Consider the following 19,873-nt stretch of genomic DNA (forward strand, 5'->3'; position numbering starts at 1 on the left):
AGTCATTTCCTTTGCTGTCTTTCCTCGGCTACAGTTTTCTCTAATTTCCACCAGGTTAAGACTCTGGAAAAAAAAATTCCTCTGTATCTGCTCAAACTATGGTATGCATAGCTAAAAAATGACTCTTTGAAAATTATCCCTCTTAACAGAGTATCACTCTTAATATGTAGTATTTAGTAGTCATGTTTGATTAGGGATAACTTTAGTCAATCATAAAATTAAAATAGTTCCTTTCAAATGCTTCTTTACACTAGGAAAATTTTAAAATTCTAAATAACTTCAGGTAGTAGACACTGAGCCCTGAAGGATACATATAATGGCAGAAGGAAAGAGCAAGAACAGAGTAAAGAATAAAATGATAATAACATTAGAGTTGATCATCTCTAATACCTTTAGCTACTTCAGAGAGAACAATCTGAGTAAGAGAAAGAAATGTCTATAGGGAAAAGATACTGGAGAGATCTTGTAACCCAGCCAGGAATACCACATATCCCAGGATCACCATGCTACAAAGTTTCCCTAAGTTTTAGAAAAAAGTATTAACGGTACATAATTGGATCTACAGCTTTTCCATTCACAGGAAAATTTGCGAATTTTTCAAATTCCAAACTTACATGCAAGTTATACATTTTTAAGCACTTTTATTATCATTTAAAATAATCCATACTACAACAACTGCTGAATAAAAAGACTGAAATACACCTGTGTGCCTTGATTAATCAAGTTGAGTCAAAAATGTTGGACTCTAAGAGCAGCTTTATACAACCGGTCTCATTGCTGTGCAACGTCTTCAGAGCATACTTACCGCCATTCTTTGTTTTTCTCCCCCACTGAGAACATCCATCCAGTCCTGAACACTGTCCCAGCCTCCTTCACGTTCCAGGATGTGACCCAACTGGACATTATCTAGGTATTCCTTCAGTACCTTTCAACAAAACGATTACAGATGAAATCAAGCTTACTATAAACCAACATTCTCTCTCTTGCTTTATATTTTAAACTAGAATCACTATAATTCTATTGCCAACATCACTTAAAAAGGCTCATTTCACAAAAGAATGTGGCACAAAGGTAGCCCTGAACCCTTTACGTTCTATCTATACTAACTTTGACAAAATATATCCAGTAGCTTAAAGAGAATAAAACTATTGTACATAATTAAAGGATGAGGGCAATGAGAAAACAAACAATAGAAGACAAGGTCAAACACTCAACAAGTCACAGTTAAGCAAAGTGGTTAACATACTACTTCAGCTTGGAAAGCTATAATTAAGGACAAGGCTTTGGACGGCTTTACAGGTTAGGATAAACTACCTGACACTTAAAGCACTTATCTGATTAAGATAAAGAATCTGAAACAGAGTATTTCAGTAGGTCCTTACAAGGTCGGATATCCCCTTCCTTTTCTGATCTTCTCTTCCATCTGGATATATCACCTGGTCTCGAAGTGTTCCAAGGGTCATATAAGGTCTCTAGTAGTGGCACAGCAAAAATTACTAGAAGTGAATTCTTAGAAAATAAATAGAAAGATCTTTAAATCAAAGATTACAAAATAACTCAAAGTCTTACCTGAGGAACATAAAATAACTTTCCTCTCTCAGGCTTAGTTAGACATCCTCCAAAAAGAGGCCATAACTGTAAAAGGCAGTGGGGAAGGGGAGGAGCAGTTGTAAATTTCACAATGTGGTAGATTACACAGCAAAATAAGAGGGCAAAATTTTGAGGCCGATTCGCACTTACTTCACCAAGAACACGGAAAAGTGAACTCTTCCCACAGCCATTTGGACCACAAATTAGAACGTTGGCCCCAGACTGAACCTGAAAGAAAACCAGTCTCTGAATTAATCACATAGAGTGAACATATACTCAATAAACACTTTCTTGAAGTCAGATCTTTGCTAATGATAAACTTTCTATTTTGTCTATAAATGTGATATTAGGTAGAAGCAGTGGAGGGTATGATTGAAGGGAGCTTTTACTTTTGTTTACTTTCAAATTCTACTCAGTTACCTTTTTTTTTAATTTAAAAATCATTATTGATTGATATCATCAACTTAATCTCAATCAGAATACAAACAGCTAAAGCATAAAAGTGGAGAATTCCTGAAAACAATAAATATGTGTACAGTCTTTTTTGTCAAAAAATGGAACTGTACTATATATGTTCTACATTTGTTATTATTTAACAATCTATCAGAAATATTCTTCCTGGTCAGTATATTCAGATTCCTTTTTTTTAATGCCTGCAGTGTATTCCATAGTAAGGATACACCATAACTTATTTAAATACTCCCTTTTTGTTGAATATTGGGGTCACTGGCATTTTGTTTTGCTCCTTTAGATAATATTACAATGAACCTCTGAGTCAGTGAGCAAATTTATACACTAGAGAGAAATGTCTTTATAGAAGAAACTGGAGTGAAGGAATTAGAAGTGTTGGATCAAGGTATATATGCATTAGAAATATTTACAAGTGCCACACAACTGCTCTGCAACAACGTAAAGTTAAATGAGAAAACGTAGAGTGAATAAGTTCTAAGCTTATGGTCTTAAATAAGTGTTAACCCCGTGAAGAATCAGAAAACCCAGGTTACAATTATAGCTCACAACATTACACAGCAATGAATCCAACTAGGAAGGAAGACAACAGAGATGTGTTACCCCAGCTGTAGAACCGGCCTTTCACAAAGCTTTTAAACTGCTGAGCCTTAGGTTCCTATTATTTAATTCAATGAATATTTACTGAACGCTCAAAGTCAGGCTCTGTTCTAGGCAATGGACTACATTAATGAACAAAAGAGACAAAAAAAAACCCCAAAACAAAAAAATCCAAACCCTGCCCTTACCTGTTTACATTCTGGTGAGAGAGACATACAATAAAAAATATGCACAATAAATGAGTAAATTAAATAGCACGTTAGGAAATAAGTGTATGGAGAAAAACTAGATCAGGACAAGGAAACTTGGGAGTGGGTGGAGGAGGCTGCATTTCTAAGGTGGTCAGGCCAGGCCTCATTGAAAATGACAACTGGACAAAACTTTGAAAGATGGTGTGAATTAGAAGTTTATCTGGAGGAGCATTGTTCCAGCCCCAACTCTTACCCACAAAAAGCTGGGGCAAAGGCACTGAAGCAAGAATGTACCCATCCTATTCAAAAAACAAAAAAGAGGCTGATTTGGCTGGAGAAAAATGAGTAGGAAGGAAGAGTAGTAGGAAATGAGCTCAGAGGGCTAAGAGATGGGGATAGGGTAGTGGCAGGCAAACCCCAAGGGCACTGTAAGCTCCTGAAAGGACTCTGGCTTTTGTTCTGATGAAATGGAGAGCCATCAGCATTACTCACAACAGCCAACAGGTGGAAGCGAAACAAGAGGATGAATGAATACACAAAATGTGGCATACACATACAATGGAATATTATTCAGCTTTAAAAAGGAATGAGATTATGATAATCGCTATCACATGGATGAATCCTGAAAAGAATATGTTAAGTGAAATAAGCCAGACACAAAAGGATGAATATTGTATGATTCCACTTATATGAGGTAACTAGAATACTCACAGTCATAGAGACAGAAAGGAGAACAGAGGTTAGCAGGGGCTGGGAGAGGGGGGAATGAGAAGTTATAGCTTAATGGATACAGAGTTTCTGTTTGTTGAAATGAAAAAGTTCTGGAGACGGTTAGTGGTGACAGTTGTACAACACTGTAAATGTACTTAACGTCACTGAATTGTACACTAAAAATAGTTAAAAGGATAAATTTTTGTTATGTATATTTCACCACAATAAAAAAAATTTAACGGTTGAAAGGGTAAATTTTAGGTTATGTTTTACAATAAAAAGAGGAATGAGCTTTGAAAAAAATGTTGAGAATTTCTAGCCTTCCACATAGTTATCTACAATAAAATACACCTTATGCATATCAGTGTTAGAGAATGAGCTATTCTGAATGACTTTGCCAGATGAATGAACTGTCTCTTTTTCTGAAAAGTTATTTTAAAGAATCATTTTGATGGACTTCTTTCAAAGCAATCACCTATTTCCTTTTCCTGTAAAATTGAATATAATGAGTATTCCTGATAATGCAAGGTTATTACATATAATAGTTTTACTCTACTATAATAGTGATGTCCTTAAGGGCTCCTAAAGTTCAGAAAGCTGTTAATTAAACGGTTCCCTACTACTATGCTTGGAGTAATGACAGCCACATACATTTTTTTCTGTCCTTAACTGATTATGGCAGTTTTCACTGGTATCCAATATTTCTGCACATTATTTGTTGCAATAAGCCAGGAAACCCAAAAACCAAGTTTATAATAATGTGTAAAAATAACAACTAGACTTACGGACATTCCTAGGTACTCTCTTACGCTCAAATATCTTAGATTCAGCATTAACTTTTATTTACTCCATGGCTTTTGGTAATGTTGGACAAAACTCGCAATTATGACATTAGGCATGGTGAGCCAGTGATAATTTTTCTATATTTAAGACTTATAAAAATGTTTTTTCCCCCTGTGTTGAATTAAGCCTAAAAGACAAGGGTAACTTCCACTGAAAATTAAGTTCTTAATAACACTGTACTACTGAGGCTCCTGGATTGGTTTAATGGTGCAATGAATGCCTTGAACCGCCATATTTTTACCAATTAAAATATTCCCCCAGAAACAACATTTATTGATAAATCCTACTTCATATGAATTTACCATAATAAATCATCAAAAATCCTACAGATAAATATGCCTTAAGAGATTATATAAAAGTATGCTGTTTATGAAGATTTGTAGGCTTCTTTCAACACTATAAACATGTCTTACTAAAAAGGTAAAAATCTGAATAAGCTATAAAGTACTATTTTAATGCCCACATGACAACCTACAAGTTGTTATCTCTTCCGGTGTTCAGTCTATAGATAGATAAATACGCCTGTGCTGGGGTGTTCATAAAAGAATAAGGTATAAAATCTCGTTTTCCAAAGAAGCTCACATTACTTGGCTATTATGTAACTGAAAAGATAAAGCAGTCATTAAGTAGGATACATTTATTTTTAGTGGCCAAGTCTATTTTATTATGCCTCTTTCCAAGAGAAAGGAATCCTTATTTTCAAGTGAGCCAGATGGGTAGAAATTAATCAGAAGTTACAAAGAACCAAGGGATGTTTACTGAATAAAGGAAGGCTATGTTAAGAAAAACGTAAGAAATAAAATAAAGGAGAAAGAGCCAAGTCTAATTTAAAATACCTTAAGTCAGAAAGAGACAGAAGAGAAATTCATTACAGTAGATCAGGAGGACAGAAATCAAAGACACAGCTCCCAGTGGAGGGGAAAACAAAACAAGAACCATACGACAGACAAGAGGTGGGACAGAACATGGTCACAAAGTAAAAAACTTAAACAAGTAGGTGTGTCACTGGGGACTCAAGTATGACTTTCCAAATGAGAAAAAAAAGAGCAAAAAAGGGGCCAGCCCGGTGGCACAGTGGTTAAGTTCACACGCTCTGCTTTGGCAGCCTAGGGTTCACGGGTTCGGATCCCGGGCATGTACCTATTCACCACTCATTGGGCCATGCTGTGGTGGCTTCCCACATACAAAATAGAGGAAGACTAGGACAGCCAATCTTCCTCACCAAAATAAAAAGCAAAACAGTAAAGGCCTTTCTGAAATTGTGAAAGTGAAGTTACAGAGACTGGCCAGAATATACTAAATCCAAACATAAAGGCTTTAAAGGGAAGGACTTTTGGACTAAAAGGAAAGCAACAGCTTAGTGTGGTACAGAGAGAGTAATATCACAGACCATCAGCATGATCTCATCCACTCCACATATCTGTACACAGATCCCAAATCCCTTCTCATTAGGCTTAAGCCATGTGAACATCTGTATTGTTGGTGAATCTATTTCTGCATAAAGACAGTGAGAGAAGGTGGGAGAAAGGGCCAAGAGGATTCTTCAATGGAGAAATCTCATGGCCCTTTTACCCTTGGGTTGTGGCAATAAAGGGGCTACTAGAAATCTAACAAAGATGAGGTTCTGAGCTCTGGTTTATCCCTGAAATTAAACCTGATGGGTGGCTAGTGACTGTGTCAAGAGAACACACCAACCTGACTGGAGAACCCAGAGCCAAATGAGAAAACATTTCTGTAATACTTGCAGTCGTTCAATATTTACCAACTATATTTACATTTTCTCTACTTCCTCTTGTTTCCTGGCTTTAATAAATATGATAATATACAATATTCACTGTTGAATAAGTTCAAAGTACTCTGCATAACTAACATTTTTAATTTTTATAGTTCCTAAGAAAAAGTGGAGATGTACTTAATATACATTACTAAGAGTAGAAAAATTGAAAACTGACCTAAGATGAGAACAATTTAAAAACAAATACAAAAATTACAGTCTCTATTTTATAAACTATCACACAACATTCCTTCAACAAAAGCAGTTGAAAAGAATCCCAGCATCCAACGCAAATTACAGAAGGTCACAGACATAAGCACAGGGAGAAGAACTCTGGGGCTGTGCTATCCAATACAGCAGCTGCTGGTCATATGTGGCTATTTAAGATCAAATTTATTAAAATTAAATAAAATTTAAATTCAGTTCCTCAGTTGCACTAGCCACATTTCAAGTGTTCAATATTCACATGTGGCCCTTATATCAGACAGCACAGATACAGAGCATGTCCATTATCAGACAAAGTTCTATGGGGCAGTGTTGTTCTGGAGAAATGATATCCGGAACTGGGAGATAGCCTGCATGACATGAATTTCTTACTAATCTTTAAGAATTTCAGATCCGAACTATTCATAAAGTCACAACAGATGTATAACCTAAATAGTAACCCTCAGGTTTGTGAGATTCTTAAAACTCATACAAAAATACTCAACCTGTGCTTTCTCTTTTTAGTTTGGCCTGCCATATTCCCATCTGCGTGACAGACTATACTGAGTCAGCGCCACTCTGCACCTGGCATGAGATGATACCTGTTTTGGATAAGTGGCTATCTGCACTGATCCTGTGCTGCTGTCTCACTGTTTTCATTTGTAATAAGAAACTCTATATTTTGTTTTTATAGGTGTAGATCCTCTTGCACAGTCAAAACAATACCAAACCATAATTTTTAAAAATTTAAACAGACTAAAATTATATTTGTATGTTTAAACATTCACTCTACATTAGAGATTCCAATTAATTGTGTCTTCTGTGGCTTTCATGAGATGGACTTTATTTGCAAAAGACTTTTTGATAGTAATATTTGAAACTTTAAAGTCCTGTCAGCTAAGAAAAACAGATTTCTCAGTGTTTCAAAAACTCTTTTTAAAGCAATTCTGTGGATTCAGAGACTAAGTGAAACCTTAAAATTATTTAAAATATTCAGACATTATTTTTCATTTCACATTTTGAAGATGATTTAGCTTTTATACAATCATTTAAAAACTTACTTCAAAGTTAAGGTCTCGGATCAAGATATCTCCATTTGGCGTTGCTAAAGGAACATGATCAAATCTACAGAGGAAAGTAATAAAAAGAATAATTTTACATTAAACACTAAGTAAATGGAGCTGAAAGAGAAAGGCTACTATGTAGTTTAACAAATGTTTATGGTGCTAAAGAACCTTTTCCTGTACGTACTTTATAATATTATCAGCAATAATGATTTTTCCAACACCGGGTATCAAAGGAATGGCTTGTGCTCCGTCAGCACCTTAAATGGTATGAAATAAGTATTAAAGCATCATATTATGCCAACAAACACTTATGTTATGTGACCTAGTACACTCATATTTACCCTTTTCCTGTTGTGAAACCATTGTGCGTTCATATTTGCCATGATTTAAATCCTTTAGTACTTGCATTAATTCTGCAATCCGAGCAGTAAAACTGAAATTTAAAAAGAAAAAAAAGCCACAATCAAAACTCAAAAGGCTATCATATTTTATTTTCGTTATTTGAGATAACTGACACATTGTGTAAGTTCATATCTTTTATTTTATATGAACTTAACTGAAGTTTCTAAAATTATAATTTAGCTTAAATGAAATAACCTAAAAGAAGTCTCATCAACCTAAAGTATGAGTGATGGCATGCGTGTTCCATGACTGTTTCAGTAGGAGGACAGGGACAGAGGGATAAAAGAGAAGAGGCTTCAGAGGATCCCCACCTCCACAGATACTTACGTCATTAACAGCTAAGTCAACCAGCCTGTTTGCTGCTATAATTTTAAGGAAGTTTCTAGTGGATACTACAAAAGGACTAGTGCTGGAGCACTCCTTCACCCCAGGAAGTATGGCCCCTGAGCTCCTGCTGGAGTGGCCTACAAACCCACATGTAAAGCCGGCCTTTCTACCTGAGGAAGGCGTTTATTACATGCTTGCCAAATGCATGCTACCTCCCTGCAAACATGGAGGAACGGGAAAGATTCCTCCTTCCTACTCTGAAGAGGGGAAAAGATGAAGTGTTCTTCATACTAGTTGGAAATCACTGTGGCAGTAGAGAGAAATGAAAATTCATGACAAGAGGTTGAGGAGTAGAAGAATGGCATGATGGTCAAAGAGAAAGCACTCTGCGTCAGAGAAGCAAACAGGATTTTTCTGTGAATAACAAGCAGAAACCTCCTAAAGGAGCAAAGCTGTAAAGGCATGAGAAAGGTTACTGAAAAGCAGGACGAGCATCAGCATTCTCAAGAGGAAGAGACTCCTCACGGTAGCTACCACTACTTCTATCTTCCATGAGACCTTAACCACAGGAGAAGAGGAGGAGGAATAAAGAAGAGGAAATGTGCAATGCATCACAGGCCTGGGAAAGATCTCGTCATCCAATTTCTTTGGATGACCTGAAACTTACAGTGCTTTTTCAAGTTATAAGACCTTTATATTACAGCTTGAAATACTGAAATATTTAATCCCATTTTATGGTCTAAGAACAATTTTACTAGATAATATGACCACACTTACACCTGTACCTACAGACACCACAAGGTAACTTTTCACTTTCTCCGTTAAAATCAACTTCATCTTTATCTTTTGCTAGGTTTCTAGTATCAAAGATCTAAGAAAAAAATATATGGTGGGGGACAAACAAGTTCAAATGAGAAAATTCCATTCACTAACTTAATTTTCTGTGAATTAAGAAAAGACTGCCATGATTTAACATTTCCCAACATATCTAATACCAGCGTCTGTGGAGCAGACAGCTTGAGAACCACTAACTTAGTTTAAGGCTCAAAACAGCTATCTTAAGGAAGCATGAAAAGTTCACTATCAGAGAAAAACTTTCCTTCATTTTCTATCAAAACCAGCTTCTAAGAGTAGGAAATAGGGCTTCAGTTGCCCCTTATCTTAACCTCAACTGGGCACAATCATTAAGGATAACCCAATTTAAAAATTATCCTCTGTATGGGGCTGGATGGGTGGCAGAGTGGTTAAGTTCACACGTTCCACTTTGGCAGTTCAGATCCCAGGCACAGACCTAAGCACCACTTATCAAGCCACGCTGTGGCAGGCATCCCACATATAAAATAGAGGAAGACAGGCATGGGCATGGATGTTAGCTCAGGGCCAATCTTCCCTAGGCAAAAAAAAAAAGAGAGAGAGAGAGAGAGAGAAGGATTGGTGTTGGATGTTAGCTCAGGGCTAATCTTCCTCAAAAAAATAAAATCAATCTCTGTAATTGCTCATTATTACCAATCTTACCTACCCAGCCAGTCTAGTCATTTCACGACCAGCCAAAACTATTCGACCCAAAGCTTGAGACATTCTCAAAAGCATTCTTCCACTTTGGTAGTAATCCTAAATAGAAATAAATATCGGTTTTCATTTACATTCCTAAGAGTAAAAACTAGGTTTTCTTTACTTTTATATTTAAATTTTCAATTTGTTATTATTACTACTGCTTTACCTCCAGAAGTTCTGAATGTGTACTCCTGACATGTCGAGGGTGAGCCAAATCTAGGAAAGGACGACTGACGACTAAGTAACCAACTACAGTGGCAAGATCTGAAACAAACAGTTAAGACTTAAAATAGTACAAGTTCTCTACGTTTCCACAGATCCCACCCCTCCAGCTCTTTTACAGCATACTTACATTTGGCAATTATGTTATCAATGAAGCCCATAGAAAACCGAAACAAAATGAAATTATGTAGGTGCTCCACCTGGCAGAAAGCAAAAACAAAAAATAGGTATTTTCTATGCATTAAAAAAAATTGAATCTACCATGAAGATAAAAGAAATATAAATATAAAAGAATATAATTTATTCAACAAATATTTACTGAATGCCTATGATTTTTGACTATATTATACACCATATTTTCTGGAGCACAAGGCTGAGCAAGTGCCAAACACTTGATGAAACCATTTTTATGCAAACAGAATGGGAATTACATGAAGAACGTTAATGTGGTGTCCTTTGCATGTAATGGTACAATGATGTTGTATTCACAATACTATCAGATACACATATGCTAAAACGGATCAATAATCAAAACAAAGAGAACAGAACAATGAGCAAATTTAGGTGCAACACTAGCTGTCTGGATTGGCACTCAGTGCTGGGCTGTAGTTGGAAACATCTGGTCTGAGCTTTCTCCAAGATTTATATTCCTCTCTTAACGAAGTGCTGATATAAACCTATGCTGCACAGCTTGAGTCTGTAGCTTTAATCTGAGCACGTATAATCTCAAAATTACAAGTCTAAAAATGTTTTTTATTCTGCATTTTAGTGCTCTCAAATTTTCCATCTATCAGATAATTCAAGGCCCTGCATGATCTGGCACTGGGCTCCATCTTAAACCTCCTCTGCTTCTACTTTGCTTGTCCTCACTGAGCTCCAGAAGTACTGGTTCCTCAAACATGCTCCTGCCTTAAGGCTTTGCTCTTGCTGTTCTCTCTAGCAGGAACACCGTCTTCCTAGATATTCAGACTTCGTAAAATGTAAAAATCTCACTCCCTCACTTCATGTGGGATTCTGATAAACGCCACCTCCTCAAGAAAGACCCTCTTCCCATCCTAGCTAAAATAGCTAGGCAACAGCCTCCATCAGACTGCACCACTCCATCCCATTTTACTTTTGGTCATAGAATTCATTACTACCTGAACCCATAAAAAATATCCAGCTGTTTAAATGTTTATTGCCTCCTCCACTAAGCTGTGGGTTTCTTGAGTACAGGGTAGCTTGCTCTTACTATCTTATGCAAAAGAACAATGGCTGGAACATTTATCCAACAAATGCCATGTGTTACACACTATGCTCAATGCTGGAGAAACAAGAATAAATAACAGACAAGATCCCTGAGCTCATGGAGTTTGTATTTTAATGAAAGAGACAAACTAGTAAACAAACAAGATAATTATAAATTGCAATATATGCTTTTAAGGAAACAGATCATTAAAACAAGAAGGAAGTGGTGGAGGCCATTTCAGATAGACTAATCAAGAAGGCAAGGCCTCATTAAGGTGTTAACTTTGGGGCTGAAATCTAAAGGATGGGAACAAAATAAGCAAGCTACGTGCAGAGTGAGCCGGTGAACATCAGTACCCTGGAAAATTACCTTAAATATATTTTATCAGTAAGCACGATTAAAGTTCAGTCATGTTAAACATAAATAACGCAAAAATACAATTTCTAAAATAATTCAAAATGACTTCTTTAACCTTTTTAAATCACCTAAAATATATGTTTAATTCCACAAACTTCCACTAAAATGTAAGCTCCTTAAAGGCAAGATTTTGTTGGTCACGTTCACCCCTGTTACCACCTGGAATAAGCACAGGCACCTGGATGGCACTCAATATCTTTTGAATGAGTAATAAACAAAATTACTCGAATTCAGATTTTCTAAGTGGCAAGTAAATAAAAACTGAAGTATAGTTTTCACAAGAAACAATGTTTATATTCTAATTCAAGGGTCAGTAACCTATGGCCCTTAGTCTAAATCCAGTCGGCTACTTATTTTTGTAAATCAAGTTTTATTAGAACATAGTCCCACTCATTCCTTTACATATAGTATAAGGCTACTTTTGAGTGGCTGAGTTGAACAGCTGCAAAGAGAGCACATGGCCTGAAAACCCTAAAGTACACATGTACTATCCAGCCCTTTACAGAAAATGTTTGCTGACCCCTGCTCTAAACAATAATCTTCACAGTATTTTCATGAATGCTATAAATTCTTTCTGTAGGAATAAACTCTTTCTGTGGGAATCACTAAATTTATCACTAAATAAGATTATTGAGCATCCTATGTAATAACACACTAGCAATTATTTTAATAAATCCACCCATTTTTATAACTGGGCAACTTAATATAAAGAAACGATAGTTTCTATTCTCATATTTTTTACGAAAATGTAGTATAAAAATCCTTTATAGTTATCTAAAAACAAATATCTTGAAGAGTAAAGATATATACACATATCTTGGCATAGACCAAAAAAAAAATCTTTCCATAAATACGTGAGCCTCAAGCACGTTATCTTACCAGTTTTCGGAAGACTGAGTGGACTGTCTGCTTTTCTCTTTTATTCCCATTGTAAAAGGCAATCTCTTCACTATTAAAGAAAATAATTTAGCAATTAATTTTAATGTTATCTAAGCCTGAAAAATAACTGAAATACAGTATTTGATGACTGAGTATTTGTATTTAAATGGACATTTTATGACTAAGAGCTTATTGGGGGCGTGTCAAGCCGTGGTCTGTACCTAGCTCAGCTGAGTGGAGCACAGGAACACACACCTGACTGGATGACAGACTGGACTGCAACCATATGTTGCATGTGCCACAAGTAGAAAAGATGTGCTGGGCTAATTCTCAGAAATTTGAATAAAGAAGTAAGAAATAAGAAGGAAGTTGCCATGACATATAGGAAGGCAGGGCTGGGACAGTCATTACAGACTACAAATTGAGAACAGACCCAGACAAGAGGGAGAAGGGAAAACAGCAGCTTAAACCATAGGCAGCAATGTCACGACATACAGCCTTTCAAAGACAGAAAAGCGAACGACGTCCTGAGGGCTTCACAGCACCAGCTCCCAGGAGGCCCAGCTGCACAGTTATTCCTATTCTTGGAACCCCACCATATCCTCACAACTCCCTCTTCTTGAGCTGGCTTCAATGGGGCCACAAGGGCCACAAGGATCTTCACTAGGAAAAAAAAAGGCATTTTTATAGACGAAGAAATGTTCAGTGTAGTTAAGTAAATATGCAAAAGTCACAGAGCTGGCAAGTCAAGCAGCTGAGATTATAACTCATATCTGACCCTAAAGTCTAGTGTTTCCACTCTATCCAGTACGAGGTAAACTTTCCCAGCAAAGTACCTCTTACAGCAGAGGAAAGTAAAGATTTACATAGGCATCTAGAAGGCACAGTTAAAACAGCCTTCAATAAACACCCAATATTTCTTTAAAAAGTCTTTTTCCTTAAAAATTTATGTGAATTTCATATTCCACTCCAAAATGTACCTGTGTTTTTTTCCATCATAAAAATAAGGTAGCTCCTACCTCAACCCCTTCAAATGGAACTAACTTTCTATAAAGACGCATCATGTTCGACCTGTGCTTCATGGTTTCCTTTACACAATGATACCCTGGGGAATCAGAATCCCAGTTTAAGAAACACAATTCTACACCTATAATTACTTCTCTTACTTCCTTCACATTTAAGCCTATGGTGGAATATGAAGTGAGAATTCTACTCCTGAACTAAGTCATTTTAGCCCCAATCTAAAACTGGAAAGGACAGAATATCCCAGAATATTGATGGCTGCCTATCCAACATCTATTCTCTTCCACTTTCTTCTTCCTCAGAGAATTCCAATTTTCTTAAAGTTATCTATCTCTTCCTGCGCAGCCAAATGGTTCAGGAATGGTCTCAACCCCATCCACAGTGGATGAGTCCAACTGGTCTAAGGCAATCACTTTGCCGTACCTGCTTGCCTAAAGTGGTAATTCTGGCCAATGAGATGTGAAACAGTCTGCTGTGGGGCTTCTGGGAAAGTTTCCCTGCTCTCTTAAAGAGGCAGCAGAAGAGATGGTCTGTTTTTGTTTTGGGACTTTTAACAGGGGAGGAGAGCTGGTGAGATCTGAAACTGCGCTTGTCATCTTGTTATCACAACAGGAAGGAGCCTGAGGAAAGGGGCAGCATACAAAGGAAGGTAGAGCCAAGAGAGCATCAAAGAAGAGCCAGAGCCCTGATCATGCTGTGCCTGGAATTGCTCTGTTCTTAAGCGTTCTTGTGTGGAGTAGTAAATTGTCCTTATTGTTGGACCCATCTGAGTCAGAATTTTCTGTTTCTTGCAACAGAAAGCATTCTAGCTGATGTCATCTTTCATTCACTTGGCACATCACCCCTCTACTCAACGATCTAGTCTTCTGCCTCCCTACAGCACAAAACTAAAACTGGTACTGTTTTAGCAATCCAAGGAAATAAAGGAAGAGGGAACTGTTAAAAGAATAATTTCCTAAGTAATGGTGTAAATGACTATAGGGTAGTAAATAAATATTTGGGTTCTCGAAAATGACTTAAGATTGACAGCCAATACATGAGAAAATTTATTGAGCACCTGCTACATATTAAAAACTGTGCTGGAAGCTTTATATTTATTTCATATTTAATCCTAACAATAACCCTGCATTATCTACCTATTATAAATAAGAAAAGTGAGGCTATAAATAACTTGCCAAAAGTCATATAATATACAGTTGCTAAGTGGGGGAGGTAGATTTTGAAACTAGTCAGGCTGGCTCCAAAGCCCCAATACTTTTTCTTCCTAGTTCAGATTTTAAACTATCTGGAAAATGGGTAAAGACACACATAGTGAGAATGAATTACTGAGTATTCCAAACATAATCTCAAAACAAAAATAGCTGTGGATTATCTGAGACAAAATTTCCTTTGAAGAAGTAATTGTAAGTAAATCTGAATTGTATTTGACTATGTTTAAAGAGAAATTAACAGAAAATTAGTCAATAGAAGACAAGAAGAGGTGAATCAGGGATACTACACAGTTAACAAGAAAAAGGGTTAGAACCATGAAGGATTACTACTTTATAAAACTGACATCCTTCACAACGTGTACTTTCAAAAGAGGTAAATACACACACACAAACATAGTTTCAGTAACAGTGTTACTGCTCTTTTTGGAGACAACCTATATGACATTAATATCCATAAAAATGAAGTTTTAGGACAGCTAAATGCATTTAATATTTTTCTCCATACCTGTTTGTGATGAGCCGGGAATTAACATATCTATACTCTCCTTCATACTTTTGCTCAGTTATTGTCATCTTACCAATGGGTCTTCTAAGTCGAGTTAGGAATAGCCCAGAAACAACCAAGTAGGCCATCATGCTTGCTGGGCCCTATTATCATTAGGAAAGAAAGATATACAAAGTTCAAAGATGATACAATAAATTCATTGGATGCAACATGCACAATTTCTGTAACTCCAGTGTCTTTGAGAGAAGTTACTCTTTTGACTAATTTTTTCCCCTTATTTTCTGAGAAAATACACTCCAGGGCTTTACGCTTTTGCTATTCATCTACTCCTCCCACCAGTGCAGCTCATGTCCTAGCTGTCCTAAATTTGCTCACCTAAACCCTCCAAACTGCGGTCTTCACTCTCTATGGCATCTACAATTCTTCTGATGGAATTCTTCTGGATATTCTCTTAAGATTCCACAATAACTCTCGGACCTCTTTTTCATCTTCTCTTTGAATGTTAATATTTCTTGAGGTTTCTTCCTTAGCTCTCTTCTCCTTCTAAATTTATATCTCTAATCCCATCACTCTTAAGAATCTAAGATATCAGTAGAGGAAGATGGGCACAGATGTTAGCTCAGGGCTAATCTTCCTCAAAAAAAAAAAAGAATCTAAGATATTATTTCCAAATAAGTACTCTGCAGAGCCTCAAGCTCAATTCCTCCGAAGGAGCTGATCTGCCTTTCCCTTCTCCTACATCTTACTTCCAGCTGCCATACTTTCTAACTCTGTAAGTGACCTCATCACCCATTGACACTTCCAAGAAAGAAGCTTCAAGCTTACCTTTCTAAGCTCATCGCAGGCACTTCCCTCATTCCCATATATATACTATGTTCTGCCACCCTGAAATAACTGTTTTCCTGAACATGCCATGCAGTCAAGCTGTTCTTATGTCTGGCAGGCCTGACATATCTAATGGACACCGAACTCATCCTCCTCAAAGCAGCTCAAATATCACCTCCAATTCTTCTGGACAGTAAATACTTTTTTCAAACGTCTATTAATGGATTTATCACTGCATTATAATTGCTTGAATATCTACCCTTTCACCAGATCATAATGCTTCTTCAGGAGGAACAGTGGCTTACTCATCTTTTTATTCCTACTACTTGGCACAGGATGTGTGGAACACAGTGTGTGTTCCACATTTTAAAAATTATGTATGATTGAGTCAATGCATTTCAACAATTACTGCAAATATGGGCAAAAGAGATAACTAAAAAATAGTTTCTATTTTCAAGAAATACAGAATCAGATAATAGGAATACATGAAGATATATTTAAGTATTATAAAAATGTAATTTAAGTATCATAAAAATATTACAGCATAGAGACAAGAGGGATTAGGTATATTCACTTTCTTATAGTAAAAACAAGCTATAAGAATGATTAAACCTGGATCATGGGATAGCAAAGGGCTAAGAAGACAGACAAGACGACAAATAAAAAACTGCTTCCCCCAGTTTTTTAGAAAGGAACAAAAACCACTATATAAACTGTTTATTAACCAACTATAAAATGTACATACATACACATGTACATATATAGATAAGACAACCACACTATTATATGAGTGTTATATAATAACATTACATACTGAATGACTAAAGGTAGACTTCAACGAGAATACGCAAAGAGAATTTAAAGGTCATTCTTACCAACACAAATATCAGAGAGGCAGGGTAATAAGGTTCATGACAATAGTCAACCATTTACATTATTATATTCTTGAAACTGTTATAGCCATTCTAAAAGAATTTCTGATATTTTAACCTTCAAATTTTATATTAAAATGGCTATCTGCAAATCTCTTCTTAGATATTACTTTGCAACAATAAATACATGTGTGTTCAATGTTTAAGCACTTCTGGTTATTAATGCCACAAAATTTTTCCAAGTATCTAACTTCAGGAAGATTAAAAAGCCAAATTAGAATACTTTTTAAATCTCTAGTACAGAATTATTTTATAACCATACTCTATTAGCTACATATAGTAAAAACACATTCTTCGAGATACATAAATATTCTTATGTGGGGTATTGGAATTGGCCATCCAAAGATATGTCTCTTTGGCATGAGGATTATTTTGGGCTGGTTACTTTTAAAAAATGCAGACACAAGAGAAACTCTGAAAAGTAGAAGTTACCCGTTGTTAAGAGACATTTACATTTGTAGAGGAAATCTCCATCTGTAAAGGTGTCTCCCTCTCTTTACCAGGAAGAAGGGAGGATTACCTTATCTCTAGAAACTCTTATCAATTCAGAAGGCAAGGACTTAAATTTGCATAGTAACCTTATTCTTGTTTACTGTGCTTTTCTGGTAATCTCCCATAACCGACTCCCCCCACCCCAGTATCCTCCTTTGCCTTCATCTCAGGAGGGTATTTAAGATGAGAATCTCTGCTGTTTTGGTGAGTTACTCAGTTTTTCTGGGTCTCTCCCATTATACACATTATAAAGCTTTAATTTTCTCCTGTTATTCTGTCTTGTGAGTTTTTTTGAATTCGTTGTCCAGCCAGAAGGACCTAGAGTGGGTAGAGGAAATGTCTTCCTCCCCTACACTTACAAATCATTTAGATATTCACAATACTGTATTACAGCAATTTAAAAGATAAAATAAAAGTAAACTCACCTGGACTCCTATTGCACTTGTTAACTTGAAGATATACAAAACTATGTCTAAAAATGGCTGTAAAATAAATATTAGAAAGCACAGAATTAATGTGTAGTTAATCTACAGATTAGCAGATCTATAATCTACTAGGTAATCTAGTACTCACTGCCTAGATTGGTAGCTAACACACCATATTAAGTAGAAAATGCTATTCAACATTTAACACATAATTGTCAACAGGCAGAGTTCCCACTATGAATAACGTGCTATCACAGTGGCAGACTAATGAATACATAAGACAGCTTTTATTCTAAAGAAACTGACAAATAGAGACCAACGTCTACTAACCATCCAGAGGGAAAAACATTTATCACTTTTCATCAACTAAGGTAGTTCTACTGTGATAAGTAACTATTAGTAACTCAGTAATTTCTCAGTGTAGTGTAAAGACACTGAATAAAATGATCTGAGTTGTAACCCCAAATCTGCCAGCTGCTTTTCTGGTTGCTATGTTACCTTCACCTGTAAAATGAGCAGCTCTTCCTGGTCTTAATATTCTTTCATTCTATTACTTTATCACAACATCTGTATGTTGAACTAATTGAGTAAGCCTATGAATCTAATTTTCTGATATAAAACTCAAGCTTCTAGAAGTCAAATAATACATTAATGTACTGCTCCTCACACACAGAGATAACTGACGTACTAAAAGTTGTACATATTTTGAAGTGTTTTTCAAGAAACCCAAACTGTGTTCACTCACTTTGAGTCTTAGCCACCCCCTTCTAACGTCTGCGTTATTACTAGGATAGGCAGCTTGGTTTATTAATTGGCTTGTACTAAGATGAATCTTTTCTTTTTTGCCTTATAAATTATCAAGAAGATAGACATACTTGTAAAATTCCAGTATATTTAAAAGTTGTTGACAAAAATAATGACTCATAATTCAAGTCAGAGTTCAATTAGATATTTTAAAAAGTAAATATACTGTAGTTATATAGCACCATCACAAATTAATTAATTTGATAATATTTTTCTCTATTGCAGATGTGACAAGACCTGAGCTGTAGACTTGATCAAGTGCCAAGATGTAAAGAATACGTAACAACGTCTACAGAATTACATGAACATTTTCCTATATACCCACCCCATCCCACACACACACAGAACAAACTTTAAAATGTGATAATGGGAGCAGAAAAAAAAAAAGCTGGATTACTGAAAAATTTGTAGTTGTCAGAGTTGCTAGAGTTTGAGATCAGTTAGCAAAGGCTTCTGAAGAGCTGAGTAAAGAACAGTTTGGTATGAAGTGAAAAGGTATCTTAGTAGTGGGCCTATCACGAGGGGGAAACTCCTATAGATACATATCACTTTTCCAAGAATTTCCTATCCTCCCTCCATCCACGTGGTTGAACCAGGACCATTCCTGTTCTCACAATGTGACCTGGCCCATTGTATATAGCTTTCTGTCTCCAGACTAGATATCTGGATTAACTGTGGCCAGAGGCAAAGATACGATAAGTTCCCATCCCAGACCAAGAGAAGTCATGTGGACTGGAGTGGGAAATGGGGGATGTAAGATGGAGAGGGGAGGAGATGCTGGGTAGAAGACCTTGTAGGTGCCCACTACATGTCCTAGTCAATGCAGGAGGCAAGGGCAAAGAAGATGGATTAATGAGAAGACCACAGCAAAAGGTGTACAGGTGGTGAGATAAGACGAGTAAGATAAGTAAGAACTGAGGAAATTAGCAGGAAGAGAACTGGATAAGGCCTATCATCAGAGTCAAGAGCTTTGGCAATATTCTGGAAGGGAGAAAACAGTAATTAGAAAACAGAAATAAACTAATACCCTGTAAAAATTTTTTGACTATTACTTAAATGATCTATTAGAATTAGAAAGATTGAAGCAGAGAAATGAGCAGGAAGAAGTCCTAGCCCAGTGTTACAGGTGTGGAATTGAAAACACAAATGAGCGTCAATCTCTAACGATTACCAAAAGTA

The 19,873-nt window shown here is 36.3% G+C and overlaps 1 protein-coding gene across 7 annotated transcripts in view; it reads right to left on the reverse strand.

Annotated features, from left to right (window-relative positions):
* Positions 1-19,873, reverse strand: part of ABCD3 (ATP binding cassette subfamily D member 3) — a 75,645-nt gene that overhangs the window by 12,593 nt on the left and 43,179 nt on the right. For all 7 annotated transcript variants that reach the window (XM_023641598.2, XM_070268698.1, XM_023641599.2 and 4 more), the window contains 13 exons: positions 17,891-17,947; positions 15,217-15,359; positions 12,478-12,547; positions 10,084-10,153; positions 9,898-9,995; positions 9,697-9,788; positions 7,790-7,881; positions 7,633-7,705; positions 7,443-7,506; positions 1,741-1,818; positions 1,570-1,635; positions 1,383-1,472; positions 806-925 (listed from right to left, as the gene is read on the reverse strand). In XM_023641598.2, the coding sequence (XP_023497366.1) occupies positions 806-925; positions 1,383-1,472; positions 1,570-1,635; positions 1,741-1,818; positions 7,443-7,506; positions 7,633-7,705; positions 7,790-7,881; positions 9,697-9,788; positions 9,898-9,995; positions 10,084-10,153; positions 12,478-12,547; positions 15,217-15,359; positions 17,891-17,947 (1,113 nt within the window). The remainder of the gene's footprint in view (positions 1-805; positions 926-1,382; positions 1,473-1,569; positions 1,636-1,740; positions 1,819-7,442; positions 7,507-7,632; positions 7,706-7,789; positions 7,882-9,696; positions 9,789-9,897; positions 9,996-10,083; positions 10,154-12,477; positions 12,548-15,216; positions 15,360-17,890; positions 17,948-19,873) is intronic.

This window comes from Equus caballus, chromosome 5, assembly GCF_041296265.1.
Source record: "Equus caballus isolate H_3958 breed thoroughbred chromosome 5, TB-T2T, whole genome shotgun sequence".
Lineage (NCBI taxonomy): Eukaryota > Metazoa > Chordata > Mammalia > Perissodactyla > Equidae > Equus > Equus caballus.